Below are 21,183 nucleotides of genomic sequence, written 5' to 3' on the forward strand. Positions count from 1 at the left end.
GGTCCAAAAGTTGAATAGTTAAATTTAAATCTAAGATTTCTTTGCTCACCTTCTTTTTGGAGGATCTGTCCAACACTGCCAAAGGAGTGTTGAAATCTCTGACTATGATGGAGCTGGGAGAGATCAAGTTGCTCATGCTTGTTAGAGTATCTCTTATAAGTTGAGGTGCATTCTGGTTGGGTGCATAGATATTGATAATTGAGATCTCATCATATTGAGTATTACGCTTAGCAAATATAAAATGGCCATCCTTATCCTTGCTTACTTTTATTGGTTTAAACCCTATTGTATCTGAGAATAAAATTGCAATACCTGCTTTTTTCTGCTTTCCATTAGCCTGGAATATAGATGACTATCCCTTCACCCTGAGTCTATATTTGTTTTTTAAGGTAAGATGAGATTCATGTATAGAACAGATGTCTGGTCTGAGTTTCTGTATCCAGTCAGCCAATCTGTGCCTCTTTAGAGGACAATTTAAGCTATTCATGTTGATTGAAATTATTGATAAGCCTGATAAAATTTTAGGTATCGAGTTGTTCAAAAGTCCATTGTACATTTTTAATCCTTTTGCCACAGTAGAAGTTGGAATTTGATCAATAGTTTCTGAATTAGTTTACTTTTGTGGTGGAGGATTGCACTGGTCATTATGCAGAATAGGACTGAGAATATCCTGGAGAGCTGGTTTAGTTATGGCAAATTTCTTCAATGCATGGATGTCATTAAAGTATTTAATTTCTCTATCATAAATGAAACTCAGTTTAGCTGGATACAGAATCCTGGGCTGAAAGTTATTTTGTTGTAGGAAATTAAAAGTCAATGATCATCCTCTTTTAGAGATTTGCAGTCATTCTAATACTCTTCCCCTTGTAGGTTATGGTTTTCTTACATCTAACTGCTTTCAGTATTTTCTCTTTCATATTAACTTTTAATTATGATGTGCCTAGGGGATGTCTTGTTTGGGTTGAGTTGTGCTGGGGTTTTGAAACTGTCTGCTGTCTGAATTTCAGAATCTCTTGACATGTCTCAAAAGTTCTCTTTCATAATTTCATGAAGAAGAGGCTCTGCGTTTTGTGAAGCAACTTCATTGCCTGCAGGGATTCCTATAAGGCGAATATTAATTTTCTTCGAATAATCCCAGAGCTCTCTGAGAGAGTGATCCATCTTTGCTCTCCATTTCTCTTCATTTTTGCGTGCTTGGGCACATTCCAAAGTTTTGTTTTCAGTGTCAGAGATTCTATCTTCTGCCTGTTCCCTTCTATTACCAAGAGCTTCAACTGTATTTTTCAGATCTTTGAGGGCTGCATCCTCTTGCCTCAGTATCTCATAATCCTTGGTCATTTTATCTTTGAAATCATTGAATTTTTGAGACAACTTTTGAATAATTTGAAATTCTAATTCCCTCCTTTCCTCCATTCTATTAATCTTATTTGCTATTCAGATTCTGAACTTGATTTCTGACATCTCAGCCATCTGTTCTTGAAAGGGATCTTCAGTTGCATCTGCCCCATCCTTCCTTGGGCCAGTTGATCTGCTCTGGTCATTCAGGTTAGCAGAGTTTTTCTGCTGATTCCGTCCCATTTGAAGACCGTCCCTAAACCGTTCTGCCAGTGGTGGTCAACGGAGAAGAGGCTGGCTTCCTCTGGTTGCCCAGAGAGTTAGGGCGTATTTGTGCGGAAAAGCCTCAAGGGTGTGAGCCTTACCGTTCTAGCTGCTGTGGCTGTTGCTCTTTGCCTGGGGGTACTGCCTCTCCAGTGTGGGTCCCTCTCCACTGACCCACTGATGGTCCTCTATAGTTCTCAGGCGCTGGGCCTGGTGTGCCGAGAATGTGAGGCTGGATCAGTCCTGGGGGGCGGCCAGCGGCCATGCAGAGTTCCTAACAGCCCCAGCACCGGGACTCAGTGGCTGGATCAGTCCAGGGGCGGCCTGCGGCACCGTAGTACACCTAGCAACCCCAGCACGGGGAATGCAGGGTCTGCATCAGTCTCCGGGCTCCTAGCTGCACGGGTATGGGGAATTCTGTGGCTGGATCAGTCCCGGGGAGGCCCACGGGTGTGCAGAGTGCAGCACTCAAGCAATTCTCCGGCTGCAGAGCCAGGACAGGGCGTTTGGTGCCACAGGGAAGGGAGGACTCTACTCTTGGGCCTCTTCTCACTTTCTGTGCAGGCAAAGGGGAAAGGGTGGGCTGGAAATTCAAGATGGCAATGAAAAGTTAGGTGGATTTTTCTGCCAGACGAGAGGGTTTTCAGAGTCTCAGCAGGGTCCTTCTAGGGGAGTAGATCCCACTTCCTGTATCTCTCACACACCGGGTGTGATTATAGTTCACCTCTCACCTGTAGGAAACTTTCAGGAGCAGAGGAAGAGAAAACAAAGACAAAAACACAAGTTTCCTGGAGGGGGGAATGGTAGCTTTTCCTTTGGGATGTATTATGTACCTGTAGATTGCTTTCTAGGAGTCCCAACTTGCCTCAGCAGAGGTGTCCTGGCAGATATCACTCTTCTCTCTGGGCTGGGCTCCCAGTCTTCAACTTTCTTGGGTATTTTCTGGACTTTATCCTTCCTTCTGGATGGGAGCTTCTGTCGGAGGCTGATACCTGCCTGCCATCTTGCTGCTCCCTTGCCTGGCTTTTTTTGTTGCAGTTTGGCTGGGTCTGGGTTTGAACCTGCCACCCTCCGTATATAGGGCTGGTACCCTACTCACTGAACCACAGGCGCCGCCCCAATACAGTTTATTAAAGAAGCTTTCCCATTCTTGTCACCTTTATTGAAAATTAAAAAATTGACCATAAATGCATGTATTTCTGGACTCTCTTTTCTGTTTTTATGTCAGTAACAGTGTTTTGTTATTATAGTTTTATAACATATTTTGAAGTCAGGTAGTTTGATACCCATAGCTTTGTTCTTTTTGCTAAAGATTGTTTTGCCTGTTTCAGGTCTTGTGATTCTGTAAGAATTTTAGGGTTTTTCTATTTCTGTAAACAAGTCATTAAAATTTCGGTAAGGATTGCTTTGAATCTATAGATCATTTTGGTGAGTATGGACATTATAACAATACTAATTCTTGTAATACATGAATGAACATAGGCTATCTTTCCATTTATCTGTATCCTGAATGTTTGTTCAGTCGGTTATATTTTTCAGTGTACAAATTTTCCACCTCCTTTAAACTTATCTCTAAAGTTTTTTGTCTCTTTTTTGTTGCTATGATTATGAATAGGATTGTTTTACTGATTTCTTTTTTGAATTGATTATTGTCTTATAAAAGATAGTACTGTATTTTGTATATTGATTTTGTATTGTGCTATTTTAATGAATTTATTAGTTCTAATAATTTGGGGGCAGTCCTTAGGGTTTTCTATGTATAAAATCATGTTATCTGTCAATAGTAACACTTGAACTTCTATTTTCTACTTAGATTCCTTTTCTTTCTTTTGCCAAATTGCTCTGGCTAAGTCTTTAGGAAGACCTCAGCACCTGTTTTTTTTTACCATATATTATGTAAGAAATGTATATATAACATTTATAAAATATTGAATACATTATGAATTTCAGATTGTCTACCAATATTTGCAAATATAATATATATTCTCTATCATCTGGGCTACTGAGAATATTTTGTTATAAAAATAGTACATTGGAAATCACTTCATCTGTGTAAATTCTTAACAATTACATAGTAGAAACTCTATAAGTTGGACACCCAAGGGACTGTAACAAACTGGTCCGCTTATGGGAAGTTGTCAACATAAGAAACTAGGTCTACAGTACTAGGTACTAGGTCTACAGTATATGTGTGTATGTGATGTTTGGCTAGTCTATGAAATTAGGTCAACTTAAGGAGGTGCTCAGTGTAGGGAGGTGGTCAAGTCCTGGAGGTTCTGATGTAATTATTTTTATTGAGCAATCACAATAATAATACAAAAAAAGTAACATTCACATTGTCAAATAAGAGTATGTCTATCATAGAATGCTTTGACTCTGTGGTTCGGTATGGGGTCATCAGTTAACTTGTTTTCTTTTTTCCCAAAGTCCCAAAAAATAGACAACTAATATGAATAAAAAGATAATTTCAAAAAACAGATCATGACAAATCTTATAGACAATAGAAAAAGAAAAAATGCTTCAAAGTCATTCTACTTCATCTGGATACACCTGATATTAAAATTGGAAAAGATATATTATAAAGGGAAATTACAAACATATTTCACTTATACATGAGGATGCAACATCCTAAACGACATATTAACAAGTTGAAATAAAAATTAATGTTTAAGTAATGTACTTAGGTCAAAATTAAATCCATTTTATGTGAGAATTAGTCACTATTTTGTTTTCTTTTTTTTCCTTATCCTCACCCCTGCCCTCCTTCTCTGTCTGCTCCCCCCTTCCCCCAAGCCCCACCATGCTATGTTGCCCAGGCTGGTCTTGAGCTCCTGGCATCAAATTATCCTCATGCCATGGCCACTTGAAGTGCTGAAATTACTGGTATAGAGCCTCTATCTCTATGCCCAGCCCCAAATTTATTTTCTAATCTTTTCATTAGAAGTCTTTTTTTCTTGTTGTTATATATGGATTAGGCCCAGATGAGCAAACCATGGCCCAGAGGCCAAATCATGTGTTTTTGTAAGTAACATTTTATTGAAACATAGATCTATTTCTCTTATCTCTTGTTTGTGGCTGCTCTTATGCTAAAGTAGCAAAGTAGAATAGTTGTAACAGAGACTGTATTACCAACAAAACCTTAAAATATTTATTATCTTGCCTTTTATAGAGAAAGTTCACTGACCACTGGATTAAATGACTAAAGTAAATAGTTTTTAGTTTGTATCTTTTTTTTTTTAAGTTGAAAATCAACTTTACTCTGAATTTTTGGGTTTAAAATGGAAATTTATTTTAAAAGGTAATGAAATGGCACATATTTATAAGTAATTTTATCCAACTAAGAATAAATTTGAAGTTATCTAACTTAGAAACAATTTAAGAGATATGTGGTAAGTAAAACTTTTCCCTTCTCTTATAAATAACTTGTTTGGTTCTTTTCTGTAGGTCAGGCCTTCTGAATCATTAATGAATCACCATTGCCCATGTCTGTGCATTAAAGAGTTATGGGTCCTACTCATTCATCTTCTAGACCACAGAAGTAAATGGTCTTTCTCAGAAGTAAGTTGGAAAATTAATGTGTTAATTATTTTTACTAACTTTAATGTTAAATTTATCTAATGGTTTGGGACAAAAAATGTCTTAATAATTTTCTTCATTGTAATAAGGTAGTAACAACACCAAACAGAACAGTAACTGAATACTGAGTACCTGCTTTATTTCTTAATACTGTTTATAATGATTGATTGATTGATTGAGACATGGTCTTACCCTTTGGCCATGAGCAAAGGCACCATGGTAGCTTGTTGCAATCCTATTTCCTGGGTTCAAGCAATCCTCTTGCCTTAGCCTCCTGAGTAGCTGGAACTGTAGACATGTGCCAGCTTGCCTGGCCGATGTTTTTTTATTTCTTATAGAATGGGGTCTAGCTATGTTTCCTAGGCTGATCTTGTTCCTGGGCTGAAGATACCTTCCCGCCTTGGCCTCCAAAAATGCTAAGATTATAGGCATGAGCCACTGCACCCAGCCAATCCTGTTTATTTTTTATTTTATTTTTATTTTTTGAAACAGTCTGACTCTTGCCCAGACTACCATGCTATGGCATCAGCCTAGCTTACAGCAACCTCAAACTCCTGGGTTCAGGTGATCTTCCTGTCTTAGCCTCTCACGGAGCCAGGACTAAAGGTGCCTGCATGATGCCTGGCTAATTTTTCTATTTTTAGTAGAAATGGTATCATGTTTTTCCTCAGGCTGTTCTTGAACTCCTGAGCTCAAGGTTCAGCCTCCCAGAGTGCTAGGATTATAGGAACTAGCCACTGTACCAAGCCAACCCTATTTATTTTTAACCCAAAGTTAGTAATATGAGAAATCCAGAAGAAGTGTAAGATTTGATTTTTATTTTCTTAAGTTTTGTCGTGTTTGTTTTTTGTTTTGATCTTAATAGGGATCTATTAGGCCAGATATTTATTAATTCAGAAAACATTTTATTCAGGAAGTATGGCAGAATTAGAAGATTTGGGGATAAGTAAAACATATGTTTCTATTACTCAAGGAGAGAGGATGAGACAGAAAGGGGCAGACAGGAAATTTTCTTTTGCCTTATTCTGAGTTATGTCTTTAGAGCAGAGCTTTATTTTCTTTCGAGTGTAGGTTATTGAAAAAGAGAAATTCATAGGCAGAAATGAGTACAGACAATCCATTGTAAAATGATTCTATGTCCTAAAAATGGTGTCTGAAAAGGCACTTTTGATTTTTCATTATTTTTTTCTTTTCAATTTCCCGGCTTTCTGTAGGTGGGGATTTGGGTGCTACTGTGTAGTTTTAATAACAACTCTATTTTTATAGGTTTGAAAGCACTATATTTATGTTGAGCTCTTATTTTAGCAGCAAATAAATGTAAATTTAATGTAGTTTTGTTTATTATCAAGTAAGATTTTTTTCTCCTGGCATTTTGATCTGTTAGAAGTAGGTTTCGGTTTTCTGTGATGAGATTTAAATGTTAAAAAGTCTGAGTGATTTTTTTTTTCCTTTTTGATTATTTGCTAGTTTTAAAAATTTTGTTGACATGACAAACATTAATTTTTTTCATTTTCTACAAACTCTGTTACTTGATTATAAAAATTTTGTGTTTCTTTAGAATTAATCTTGTATTATTACAAAGCTCAGTCTTAAAGTATAAACCGCATGTAGGTAATAAAGATGCAATCATCCTATTGCCCATTCTTTTTTTTGTTTGTTTAGTTTTTTAAGCAGAAAAATGGGTATAATTTAAGATATTAAATTATATAAATTTGCAGAGTGATATATACTATTTATCCTAGTGATGTACATGCTTTTTATTTCATGTGGTAACTGCACTTATTTTTTCTTAAAATAATGACAGTCTGTGGTTATTTTGTTTTTTTAATACAGCTAAAGTAATATTATCCATAAGTTTTGAGGATTATTTTATTTTGACAGTCAAATTAGGACTTTCCATTTCTGATAGTAAGATAGTTTGAACTTTTTGCTAAAAATAATCTATTCTGGATACTATATAATAAGCATTTAAATGTGTCAGTAAGCTGGTAGAAAATAAGGAGTACTGAGATCAAATAGTAAATACAGTTGAGAACTCAAGAGAGCTGAACAGTGAAGCCATCTCATAATCTTATAGGCAGTTGTTGAATTGTATAAACTTGAACTTTGTTTTGAGGCATTGTAGGGTACAAGACTAGAAGATAAAGTTCAGAGTTGACCCAAGTTGGTAGCCTACTAATAAACCAAGTATTCATAAAACTGAACATCCAAAAAGATAAACTAGAAACGCAACTAAATTTGTAAAGAAAATTGCCTATCTTTAAATGTGGTGCTTTACAGAAGTTTAAAATTGCTCCTATGTATTTATTATTGCAGTCTGAGCCTTTGTGCAGGTTTATAGCCTGAGGTAATATTACCTAGATTTTATTTAAAATTTCAAGCCATTGACTTCTTGGTATCCAAGAACAACTTGTGGATCTTCCCATAATTCCTTCTCACAAAATATAGAAGAGCAAAAACAGATAAAACTATAATCAACCCTGGAACAACGTAGAGTTTTGACCTTCCTCTGCTGTTAGAAATCCATGTATAACTTTTGACTCCCCCAACATTTAACTACGAATAGCCTATTTTTCATAGAAGACTCATTGATAACATACATAACACATATTTTGTAGGTTATATGTATTATACATTAGTCTTAAGCTAGAGAACAGAATTTTAATAAAATAATAAGGGAAACATTTAAGTAGGAGTGGTCACCATAAAGGTCTTCATCCTTGTTTTCTTGTTGAGTAGGCTGAGGAGGAGGAGGGGAGCAATCCATCTTCTCAGGTGACAGAAATGGAAGGAAGTCCATGTTTAAGTGGACTCATGTAGCGCAAACCTATGTTTTTCTAGGGTCAGCTGTACACAAAGACGTGCTGATATCATAACTGCAAAGTAGGAATGCTCTGGAGCTGTAAATTTAAAAAAGTTAAAATCCCCAAAGCACCGATCACAAGCCTTTCTAATAAGCAATGGCACTCTGAAAATAGCTACTCAGAGGAGAGAACTAGCAGTGGTCTTAGAATTGGTCTAAAACTACTGCCAGAATGTTAAATTACTGAAAAAGCTTTCTTGTAGACCAGAGAATCAACAGTAGGAATGGAACATAAAAGTGTATGTGTGACAGATAAAGGCAGTCTTTGAAGACAGTTTCTGGAGAATAAAAAGGCAAAGAGAGTCGTAACCTTTGGTGACTGGATGGTGAAGAGGACAAGTCATGAGTGCAGAAAATTCAGTGTCTTGCATAACAAACCACCCCAGCAAAATCAAAGGACTCACCACAACCATCAAAAAAAAAAAAAAAAGGAAATCCGAGAAAGGAATGGGACTTTGGTACATTGCCAAAGGAGAGTGCCTGTGAACTAGGAATCTTTTCAACTAGTCTAAATATACTAAAGGAATGAAACTAAGTAATAAGCCTTTATAAAGTTGCTGGAGGAAAACTGAGAACAGAAGTGATATACTTTAGCTAATGATTTGCTGTCCCCCAGAAGCACCTATAAAACAGAAGAACGTTGTAAGATAACACTGCAAATTGAGTTAAAGATGCTTAGGCACCACGTGGGTATGTAAAAAAACCACCTTGATGGAGGTGACAGCCTTGTAGTAATTGTTTCAGATAAGAATCCTCAGTGGATGCTAAAAGTAGTGAACAAAAGTATGATGAAAAATGGAAAATTTGCATAATTTAAGATCTCCACACACTACTTATCAATACAAAAGACAGAATAGTAACTCATAGTGCAAAAAATCTCAAAGATAACCTTAACCTAGTGATAGAAGTTGATTAGTAGGAGGGCCAGTTGACATCATGTACCCCTGATATGCTGCATTGATTGAAAGAGCAAAAATGTTTCTGTGGTTTTTCTGCAAAAAGTATGTAATGCCAATTTAATCATGAAGAGGCATCAGTTGAATCTAAGTTACTGGCCTGTATTCTTTAAAAATATCAAAGTTATAAATGATAAAAGTCTGAGGAACTTTTACATATTAATGGAAGCTAAAGGGACAGGGTAGCTAAATTCAAGGTCAGTCTTCAAAATGATGGCTGAAATTGACCAGTCTTTCTTGGGTTGATTACAAGAATAGTCGATACTAAAAATCAAAAAAGGAATATGCCTTCAGATTCTACATATACTGGGGGTGCCAAAAATATATATATTTAATAAATAGATGTTATCTATTACTTTTCAAAGTTGAATTGAATTATGGTAGCAATGTGTATGTAGTATGATGTTCACTCAAAAGATGGCTTCTATCAAATAAATGCCAGCATCACCATAAGACAGACAGGATAGTCAAAGAAAATGGTAGAAGCAGCATTGTTGTTTGAGGAATATAAGACCCATTTTGAAATGGTATTTGAAATTTGAGAACGCTATGGAAGTACGTCAGTGGATGTGTGAGGATGCAGCAGAACTTCCAACATGCCCTTCAACTGCACCATTTATAAGTGTGAGGTGTGTGGTGCTGTGTGTGATGTGCACAAGGGAAGATCCAGGAGGCCTCACTCAGGAGGTCCAGCTGCTTCTGCTGTGGTGTTAGAACCGTTTACACGCTCACCACAGAAGTTTGCCAAACAGACGGGAGTCAGCAGAACAAGCATAGGCCAGACTCTTAAAACCTCAGAGTGGGAAGTTTTCATCCCAAGGTTATTACATTACATGCACTGAGACATGAGAGGTTACCTCGATGAGAATTTGCCAGGATAATGCATAGAACAAAGTGGTGTGGTTGATTTTCCCCCACATTCTTCTGACTTAACACCCCTTGACTTCCACCGGCGTGGGACCTTAAGGGATATGATGAACTGTAGAAAACTGGCTACAGTTGTGGTGCGTCAGGAGGAAATTGAAGCAATGTGTGCTGTGATTCAAGTGGACACTTTGGTCAGCATTGCTCAAGCAGTAGTTCATTCACCATAATCAGAAGTGTCTACCGATGGTAACTACTTTGAGCACCTCTTATAATTGCAGAAGTCAGATGTGACTTGTATTCATCTTTTGTTATTGGTATATATAAAATAGTTATCTATTTAAAATTGCACATGAACTTTATGGACGCCTTGTATTGAGTGTTATAATATTAATACAGTTTTTTCCTATCTTAAAATGTTTATACATATTTTTGGCACCCTCTGTATTACAAGAGTAAAAATGTTGGCAACAACTTTATGCCTAATAACTTTAACATTTACATGAAATACCTAGAAAAAAGCTTATTAAACTCATTAAATGGTCAGCAACAGTAGCTTGGGTAAATGTTTGATCATAAGGCTTGGCGCCTGTGGCTCAAGCGGCTAAGGCGCCAGCCACGTACACCCAAGGTGGCGGGTTCGAATCCCTAGCCCGGCCCGCCAAACAACAATGATGGCTGCAACCAAAAAAAAATGGCCGGGTGTTGTGGCGGGCGCCTGTAGTCCCAGCTACTTGGGAGGCTGAGGCCGGAGACTCGCTTGAGCCCAGGAGTTGGAGGTTGCTGCGAGCGTGATGCCATGGCACTCTACCCAGGGGGATAGCTTGAGGCTCCGTCTCAAAAAAAAAAAAGTTTGATCATACAGTCATATACTGAAACATTCCAGTGAACTATGGATCTAGTCATTAATACGGATAAGCCTGTCAGAAACATAATGTTGAACCAAAAAAGTAAGTTATGAAAGAAAAGAACAAACCATATAAGTGTATTAAAAAAAAAAAAAACACGAAGCCACACTATTTGTGATATAAGCCTACATACCTGTGTGGCAAAACTTAATAAAGCAAGGGAATGATTTTTCATAAAAGTCTGCAAAATATTACCCCTGGATGGAAAAAGAAATGATTGTGAAGACATGTGGGGTCTTTCTAAAGTATATGAACACATGTTCTAATTCTTAACTTAGGCGTTTTTACTATTCTTTACATTTTATATATGTTAATATATCCTCTTTTGTACATATGTTATTAAAAAAAAATGGGAGAAAATCCTAAGTCAAAGGTTATCGAAACTGTCTTAATTTACTTCATATTACCTCTGTTTCTGTAGTCATTTTGGAACTGGTTGAATAAACTACTTAAAACACTCCTTGAAAAATCAAGTGACCAGAGAAGACCCTCTGTGCCTGTAAACCAGTCCAGGGACCCTTTCGGCTTTAGCTGGTGGATTATTACTCACGTAGCATCCTTTTACCAGTTTGATCGCCATGGAGTACCAGATGAAATGGTAAGATTTTATTTTTTTAAACTTTCATATATTATCAATCATTATGTATTGTTCAGACAAATTTGCAAGTGAGCAGGAGTAGCAAAAAATCAGATTCTGATCCTACGGAGATAATTTTTTTAATTTATGTATAATGTTTATGTAAATTTCTATAGACGTTTCTGTAAACATCTTGAAAAATTGTAAAGTTCTGTATTTTTAATGTTTGCTTAGAGAAAAGCAACTCATAGACTTGTTATAGTCTTCTCTGTACTCTTAAACAATTATATGACCTTGAGTAAATTATTCAAACTTTTCTAGCCCTCTGTTTCCTCAGACAAAAATCATGGGATTGGATTGTACCAAATGTTGCATCTAGTTCAAATCTGTAAGATTGGTAAAGAAATTTCTCCAGAAAGGAATTAACTTATTTTTGTGCATAATTTAATAAAAGTATTTCTTCAGAGTAACACTTCTTTCTTTCTTTTTTTTGCAGTTTTTGGCCGGGGCTGGGTTTGAAGCCACCATCTCTGGCATATGGGGCCAATGCCTTATTCCTTTGAGCCATAGGCACTGTCCCAGAGTAACACTTCTTTAGAGAAGCTTTATGCAGAGATAATTCAATATGTTAAACAATTTTGATTTTGCTTCCAATAGGAAAACAGATTCTTAACTCCAATATATTACTTTCTAGTTAGAAACATTTTTTACAGTGTTAGTTAAAAAGCTCTATGAGTAAAACCTGCTGGTATGTTTATTTGAAGCTCTATTTGCATATAATTTGTTCCATATTCAGAAGTAAATAAGTATTATAGTATTATATCAGCCCATCCGTTCCATAAAATAAGCATCTAGAATCATGAAGCCAATGTGTCTATATTTTCAAAAATGGTCCTTTTTAGGGAATGGTTTCCATATCTGTCTGATAGTCAGAGCTACCTCTGAGTTTTTAAGGTCTTAACTCTGGAGGTCCTGATTTAGTGATCTCTTTTGGAACTTGGAAATTCTTATTCTTTAAGTGTTCCACGGTTCTCATTCTCTGTGAGGAAAAAGAACTATTGCTTTGTGAAACGTGTTCTCGGATGGGCCTGATAGATTTCTTTTTGGAGTACTTGACAGACTCAGCTTAGAGAAATTATCTGTGGAATCTGAGGGCCAGTTAGTATGAACATAGCTTCATAGAAATGGAAAGGGCCTCAAGAAGTCCTCTGAATGATCCCCTTAATAACAAAAGGTCTTTTAAGAGATCCCATGATAAAGTGAAATGAGCTAGATACTGTTCTAAGAAGTTCATACACAGCTTAGTACCAATGTATTTAAGTATTCTACAATTTAAAAATTATTAATTTATGTAGGAATTTTATTAATACTTTGTTGAGTGGTTGAGTGAGTGGCATATTTCAGTAGTGCTTGATTTTGTCCTCCTGATACTGTCAGTGTTCTAGGTAATCTAACTCCATTAATTTAAAAAAATACACATACATCATTACTATCGACTGTAATGTTAAATTGCACTGGTATAACTACTCATGATTGCATTGCTGAAATCACTCTTCTGTTTTTTATACAGAAAACTCTGGAGGAGATGATCACTTTTATTAGCTCTGAATCATGGTAGTAAATGAATTGTTTGTGTGTAAAATACCATAACCTGTGTCTATCAGGAACTACCATGTGATTTTCTTTTCCCAAGATACTTTTATTTTTTAAAAAATTAAATTTTTAAATTATGTAGAAGGTTTTAAGATAGCTATGATATTTGAAAAGGAACCTTTCATATTATAAAAGAAAAGATGTGTAATAAACTTTACCTTTATTTATGACTCTTCAAAGCATTTAAAACATTTCTGGACTTCTTAAAGGCATTTAAAGAAAAACTCAAGCACTCTAGTTAGTTTTCATAAAGGTGAAGTATACATTGCATTTGCAGCATATTTAATAATCTCACAGTGACAAAGATTAATATCAGTGAGGTGTCATGAAGTAGGTAAGAGGATAATATCATATCCAGGTAAGGAGATTGAGTGGCAATGTGACTAAATGTTACCCTATTTTATCCTTTAGATAAAGTTGCTGTTAGTGTTTTCCTGATAATTGCTTCTTATGAATAGGTCTTTGGTAAAGGAACTATGAATTCCAGTTGTCAGGACAGTCTCAGTTTATGTCTATTATGCACTCATACTATCTAGTTAATTTATCCTTTGGGTCTGGGATATATTTAGATCAGAATTTTGAAAATTGCCTAAATCCTTTTTTTATTCCTTATGATGTATTAGCGTAACTATGATAGAGAAAGTGGCTATACAGTAAGCATACTTTAGTCCACTGAAAAGCAGTCTGGTATGAGAGATGGTGTAAGTAATAATGGCTAGTCATGTCTTCTTCACCAGAGAAATATCTTCAATCTGTGACCACATGGAGATGTTTCAGTTTTTAAATCTGAACTGTCTTGCCCTGAGGTTAATGTGAAATCTTTACACTTTAAAAAGGTTTCAGATATAGTTAATTATTTTTTATTTTAAAAGTTTCTTCTGCTATACTGGATTTAAATCACAAATCTAACCAGTTTTTTAGCATAGGCCTGTAAGAAAAATTTGGTATCTCACTTCTTATGTTAGAGGCTTTAGATTTCCATGCATTTCTGTTTAATGCTTTTCTCTCAGTCTAGATGAGAGTGTGTTATTCTTTCACAATGTCAGTCATCAATTTTAAAACCACATACAATTTAAAGAGGAAAATTACTTTTGGGCATTGCAGAGGTCAGTTTTAGCAGTGCTTTGCCTGCCCAGAGCATAGTGCAATCAGACTAGCTGATGCTCATCTTTGAAGAATCTGAAATAGTAACAAGATAAAGTTGTGAGATGTAACCTTAACATGAGAGTTGCGCCAGGCCACCCCCTCTGCTGGAAGTGAGGGGGTCTATTTTATATTTCTGGTGGGTATACTATGTATACTAACACTTAAATCTTAGTTAATGGTAGGATGAGAAATGTAAAAACCTAGCCCCAAAGTGATGGCTTTTTACCTCCTGTGTTATAGCAGAATTAATTTGGTGTACAGAAAAGAGGTTACAGTGGTTACATAGAATTTGATATGTGAGGGGGAAAGCTGTAGCTGGTCAAAGTTAAATGGTCTTATGGAAGAAAAATCTGTACCTCTGATAACACATATTCTCTTCCATTTGATTTGGGTATGATAGAATAGCCATTCTGTCTTTGAATTACAGTTTTTGTTTTAGATGATAGTCACAATACTGATCCATATAGATGAAACCATTTGGGTGAGAATTATACTATTTTTCTATAATTCTTGTGATTCAAATGCCTTGATAAAACAGAACAATTTAAATATACTCATTATCTATTTGTAAAGCTAAAACTTACATTATTTCAATCCTGTCATATTCCTCCTTACTTGGTATGAATAGTGACATTTCCTTAATAAAGAATGATATAAAAATGAATTGTTGAAATATAAGGAAAGGCATGCTAAAGAAAAAAAATTAGTTACTGATCCGTGGTATAGTAGAAGGGAGACTGGCCAGACCAGTTTTGTGCCAGACCAATTTGGATATGAATCCATTCTCTGACTTGTACATATATAACCCTTTGTGTTTCCTGTGAAATGGTAAACTTTTTTTTTTTTTTAAGAAGTAATATGTAAGGAGCTTAACACAATGAACGTATAATGTTGATATAACAAAATGATTTTTTGTTGTTGGGGGTGGGGTTTAGGGCCAACTACCAAGGGTGCAGTCCCTAATAGGACTGCCTCACTTCTGACACCAATTGTAAGCCAGGGAGTTCCCAGAACTATCCTCAGATTTGATAAATTATTAGGATACATAGAATTCATTGAAGCTATTGTACTCATGGTTAGGGTAAAGGATATAGATCAAAATCAGCCAAGGGAAGAAACACATAGTCCAGAGTCTAGGAGAAGTACTGAATGTGAAGACTCTGTTATTCTTTTCCCATGAAATCATGATATGTTCGCCTCTGGCATCATTGTGTGGCAGTATACAGAGAGTGTTGGAAACCCGGGGTGCTCACCCAAGCTCAATGTTCGTAGCTTTTATTATGTGGGCATGAACTGTTGATTAGTCACATGACTGGACTTGGTCTGCAGGTCAGCTGATGCAAGGTCAGCAGCGTAAGTCATATTATTGGTCTTTTGATCATGACAGGACCTTACCAGGAACTATGTGGGTGTGCCCAGCCGTGGCTCTCTAACATCGCTAGATTATTCAGGATGACCGTATCTTCCCAGCAAATGAAGATGCTCCTATGAGGCATCACAATTCAGGGGCCCAGAGATTACCTCCCAAGAAACGAAAGGAGAAGGACAGATCTTCCCTTGGGCAAGGCCAAACTCTTTAGCCTATATTCCCTCTTGATAGATGTGTTTTGTATTGACTTTACTTTCATAGAAGTAATTTAAACTTTATTATCTCTGTTTCTGAGAGTTAGGCATTACTGTATGGTCTGGTGGCCTGGCTCAAGGTCTCACGAGGTTGCAATCAAGCTGTCAACCACGCTTTCAGTCTCTGGAGGACTTGCTTTCAGTCTTACTTATCTTGGCAGAATGGTTTAGTTACTCATCATGTGGGCTGTTCTGAATGTGGCTTTTCCTAGAGCAAGTCAACAGGAGAGAGTGTTGTCAAGATGCAAGCTTCCATGTCTTGTGACTGAATTTTGTAAATGACATAATGTCTCTGATTGGTATTGGTAGTCTACTAGTGACAGACCAACCCTGGTACATAGCGGGAAGGGATTACATAAAGCATGAATATCAGAAGACAAGAGTCATTGGGGGCCATCTTAGAGGCTTGCCACCATAGCCAGTAAGCATCTTTATTAAGGTGATATTTAGTGATTTAATACATTTGTTATCTTACATAAACACTGTCTAGCCGCTTAAAATCATGAAAATATTGAATATGCTTTAACTCTTAATTGGCCTTCTGAGTTCATTCCTATGAACATCATGTTCTTTATACTAGGGATCCTAAGGTACGATGAGTCTCTGCTTTTATTTTTTAAGGTCTCTGGTTTTACTTTTTGAGGTTTTATGATTACTTTTTACACGTTTTCCCCCTATATTAAATATTAGTCATTACTTGCTTCCTCATGGAGGTGCTTAGTTTCTGTTTTTGGCCAGTGTCCACATACCTAACTGTTTAAGAACTGAGTATTAAGTGACCTGAGAATTTTGTGAGAATATACTGCAGGCTTTCCTCTTGGAAAAATAGAATTGTTTTCAGTGCCTAGCCTTTGTGAAAGTTCTCTTTAGCTGTCTTCCTTATCATGGACAGTTTTCTATCGCCAGACAGTTAAACGTTGGCTAAATAAAGTACTTTGTTTACTAGAGCTAGATGGTCTCAAGGCTGTTATGTATAAAATGAAGGAAAAAATCTTTAGTGATTGAAGTAGAGACTAGGGAAAAATACTATTAACAAAAAATCCCCCAAATACATTTAGATACATGTATAAATTTTTCTTATATTAAGTTATATCTGATAGCAGAAACTAAATATTTATCATCATAGCTCACAGCAACCTCAACCCTTAGGCTTAAGTGATCCTCCTGCCCCAGCCTCCTGAGTAGCTGGGACTGCAGTTGCCTGCCACAACACCCGGCTAGTTGGCTAGTTTTTCTATTTTTTTTTTTTTTTTTTTTTTTTGAGACAAGAGCCTCAAGCTGTCCCCCTGGGTAGAGTGCTATGGAGTCTCAGCTCACAGCAACCTCCCACTCCTGGGCTCAAGCGAGTCTCCTGCCTCAGCCTCCCAAGTAGCTGGGACCACAGGTGCCCGCCACAATACCCGGCTATTTTTTTTGGTTGCAGCTGTCATTGTTGTTTGGTGGGCCCAGACTGGATTTGAACCTGCCACCTTGGGTGTACGTGGCTGGCGCCTTAGCCACTTGAGCCACAGGCGCCCAGCCAGTTTTTCTATTTTTAGTAGAGATGGAGTCTCACTCTTGTTCTGACTGGTCTCAAATTCCTGAACTCAAGCAATCCATCACCTCAGCCTCCCCCAGTGCTAGGATAATAGGTGTGAGCCACTGTGCCCAGCCTAGTTGTAAACTTTTTTATTAAGTTGAACTCTTTGTCAAAGTAACATTAGAAATTCAGGAAATATTAGAAATTTCAATGATAGAGAAAATATACTTCATACTTAATTTGCTATATCATGATTTTAAATATATTCATAAACAAGAAAAATAATTTTGATGCAATGGTATGTTTTTTCCTTTTTAGAGACAAATTGAATCAAATTGGAAGTTTATAGAAGAGCTGCTGAAAAAGTCCATCAGTATTCAGGTACACAATTAAAGTGAGACAATTTGTGAAGTTCACTTAATTTTTATGTTAACTATTTTATTTATAAAACCAAGCAAATTGTTAAAATGATTTAAGTAACAAAAACTTGAGATGGAATCATTCTTTGAAAGTTCAGCTCACAGTACTTCCTTTTAGTGACTATCCATTCAAGATTTTTAACACTGAGTTGTCAGTTAAAGGACAAAGATAATTATCCTGGTTGGTGACTTTGACAAAATGTATTCAATATAAGCAGTCGATGCTTCAGAACTATAAGGCATTTCATGACTGTATGATATCAAACTAGGAGACATGATGAGGGAGATAGTCAGTGGCATTGGAAATTCAGCTATATCCTCATCACAGCAGGAAGGTGACTTGCCTTGCTAAGCAATTTGTCTTACAGGCTTGAATCCTATTCTGACTGATAAGGTCCTAGTTTTTGAGCACTCATTTCATACCTTATCATTTTTCTTTCTACAGAGCTGTTAATGTAGTGCTTCATGGCCCAGAGGTCATACTTGACCTCCTTTAAAAACAGTTTTAAATATACTGTTCATCACATCTTTAAAGATATTATATTGTAGACCATAAAGTTTTATAAGTTATCGTTTATATGAGAATCTACAGAAAATTATAGCAAAGAGTATTTTTTAATTTGAGAGATAAATACTTTTGTGTTAAAAAATAAAGATTGTTAACAACTTGAAGAGGAATAAAGAAATAGTATAAAATTGCTTTATATGTGTATATATTTAGTAGCTATATCTTTGAAAATCATTTTAATTGTTTGAAATTGTCTTTTACCTATTATTTGCATTGACTTTTAATTTTTTTAGGTGAAACATAAGTACATTTAGTTATAATATGAATCTTCTTATTATCAACTAAGAATTCCAAAGAATTCTTAGAATGCCAAAGAATTCTTCTATGTGTGTAAGTTGTATCAGAAGCCAAAGATCTATTATCCTTTTAGAATCTTTCTTCCAACCACTGTAAATGTTTGATTTGTTTATATTTCATTTTTGTTCAGTATCATTCCTTCACTCTTTTTGAGAATAAATTGATTATGCAACTCAAAAAGTTTCCTATATGTATTTATATCAAGAATGTAGGGATTGGCTCGGCACCTGTGGCTCAAGCGGCTAAGGTGCCAGCCACATACACCTGAGCTGGTAGGTTTGAATCCAGCCCAGGTCCACCAAACAGCAATGACAACTACAACCAAAAAATAGCTGGGCACTGTGGCGGGCACCTGTAGTCCCAGCTACTTGGGAGGCTGAGGCAAGAGAAGTGCTTAAGCCTAAGAGTTTGAGGTTGCTGTGAGCTGTGATGCCACAGCCTTCTACCCAGGGCAACAGCTTGAGGTTCTGTCTCAAAAAAAAAAGAAGAAGAAGAATGTAGGAGTCACTAAAAAGTGATTGTGAAATAGACATGTTTTACGGTGCTTATTATCATTTACATCAGTTTTTAATCTAGTACACTTGGTTAAGACCAAATACAAAGACTTTCAGTAAAGTCTAGATAATTTTCTTTTTTTTTTTTTTTTTTGCTATTGACAGTCCTGCATCTGGATGGAGCTTTGATTTCCAGATTAAGTTGTAATTGCTCATGTCCTGTTAATTTCTTCTAGACCTCTGTTTCTGTTGTATTTAATAATTTTGAAACTTCCTTTTATGTCTGTTAGTGTATGAATTTGTGGTTTCAAGTTAGAATATTTCTTAGAAGCATTTGCATGGATAAATAAATAAATATATGTGTATGTATGTATCTCCATCTTAGGGATAATAGAGCAAATTTTTAATCCCCTCTATTCTATAGAGAAGTTTGCTTTTTTCTAAAAGATTGAAGACCTATAAACACTTTTAGTTTCTTACAAATGCTTCTTTTCCTTTGGATTTTGATTCAGTGTAATATTGATTTTAAATGAATGAAATTCCTATGTTCTTGAGAAAATATCTTTTGAGACAGAGTCTCAGGCTATCACCCTGGGTAGAGTGCCGTGGCGTCACAGCTCATAGAAACCTCCAACACCTGGGCTTAAGCAGATTCTCTTGCCTCAGCCTCCCAAGTAGCTGGGACTACAGGCACCCACCACAATGCCCAGCTGTATTTTTGTTTGTAATTGTCATTATTGGTTGGCAGGACTGGGCAGGATTCAAATATGCCAGCTCTGGTTTATTTGGCTGGAGCCCTAGCTGCTTGAGCTACAGGCACCGAGCCTAATCTTCTGGTTTTTATTTTTATTTATTTATTTATTTTTTCAGTTTTTGGCTGGGGCTGGGTTTGCCCCTCTGGCATATGGGGCTCTACTCCTTTGAGCCACAGGCACTGCCCAAGTCCTCTGGTTTTTAAAAGAGCAACTCTGATAGTCCTGTAAAAGAATTTGACCAAGTACTTAAAGATGACCGAATCACTTGTGTATATCTTAATTATCGTTGAGATTTATACAGAATTATATATAAAACACCTACTGTGGTTTTTAAATAATTGAATTAAAAGTCAAATTGAGTTATGTAATTTCCATTATCTGGATGTGTTCATAGTCTCTAAAATGAATTTTTAGTAGTATTCCTTATGTTGATTTAGGCCTTTTGGTCTGAAGTTGAGAATGGGTGTGATATGGTGATATACATATATTAGTATTCTTTTTAGGCACAGGTTATACAGTGCAATATCAAGTGATAATATTTATGTTATTGGAGCCTACTTACCCCCTCATAATTCTTTTTAGGATGGTATACTAGAAGAACAATTACGAATGTATCTTCACTGTTGTTTGACACTTTGTGATTTCTGGGAGCCAAACGTTACAGTTGTCACAATTTTATGGGAATATTATAGTAAGAACCTGGTGAGTAAATATGGATTTGTTCCGGGAACTGGAAAATTTGTACATATTTTAGAAATTGTGCTTTAATCGTGGGTAGTTGTAAATTTTTCTTAGAAGGTTAAATTGTGTTCAGAATAGGTTAGTTTTATCTTTAACAAATATTATCTTTAGAGCTTTGGCATAAAGGCGACAGCATTTGGTATTCTTTTTCTCTTCAGAGTAAATGTAAACAAAGTGGCCAAAATTGTAGCAGTAAGATATTTTGTATTCCTTATTTGTAAATGTTTTCTAATAATTATTGATTGCTCATAAAACATTGAACACTTGTCTCAACTGAGATACAGTCTTGGAACTTGAGGAGCTCATAGACTAGTGGGCAGGTACACATAATACTGTGGGTTAAAAGTTATAATACCATGGAATACCAGAGAATGTTGTAGCTAACTCTTTGTATGGACTTGTGCAATACTTCATCAAATCATAATTTTTTATCTTGGCCTTAAGAAAAAGTCGAATTTTCCATGTGCAGAAGAAAAAGCATCTAGGTAGAAAGAACAGTGTGGATAAATACATGGAGGTATGAGAAACTTGGTCTGCTTTCACCAGGTCCGTAGTTCTGAATAATAAGCTTGGGATGACTGGAAAGAAACGAGAAGATAGAGAAAGTGGTCTGGGGTTCGACTGT

General features: G+C 36.2%; 1 protein-coding gene across 1 annotated transcript in view; it reads left to right on the plus strand.

Moving 5' to 3' along the window:
- Nucleotides 1-21,183, plus strand: part of MMS22L (MMS22 like, DNA repair protein) — a 134,353-nt gene that overhangs the window by 23,219 nt on the left and 89,951 nt on the right. The window contains exons 9-12 of the mRNA XM_003798217.2: nt 5,044-5,157; nt 11,188-11,364; nt 17,603-17,665; nt 20,400-20,519. Coding sequence (XP_003798265.1) covers nt 5,044-5,157; nt 11,188-11,364; nt 17,603-17,665; nt 20,400-20,519 — 474 coding nt within the window. The remainder of the gene's footprint in view (nt 1-5,043; nt 5,158-11,187; nt 11,365-17,602; nt 17,666-20,399; nt 20,520-21,183) is intronic.

This window comes from Otolemur garnettii, unplaced genomic scaffold (genome assembly GCF_000181295.1).
Source record: "Otolemur garnettii isolate 467f Iridium unplaced genomic scaffold, OtoGar3 scaffold00132, whole genome shotgun sequence".
Taxonomy (NCBI): Eukaryota; Metazoa; Chordata; class Mammalia; order Primates; family Galagidae; genus Otolemur; species Otolemur garnettii.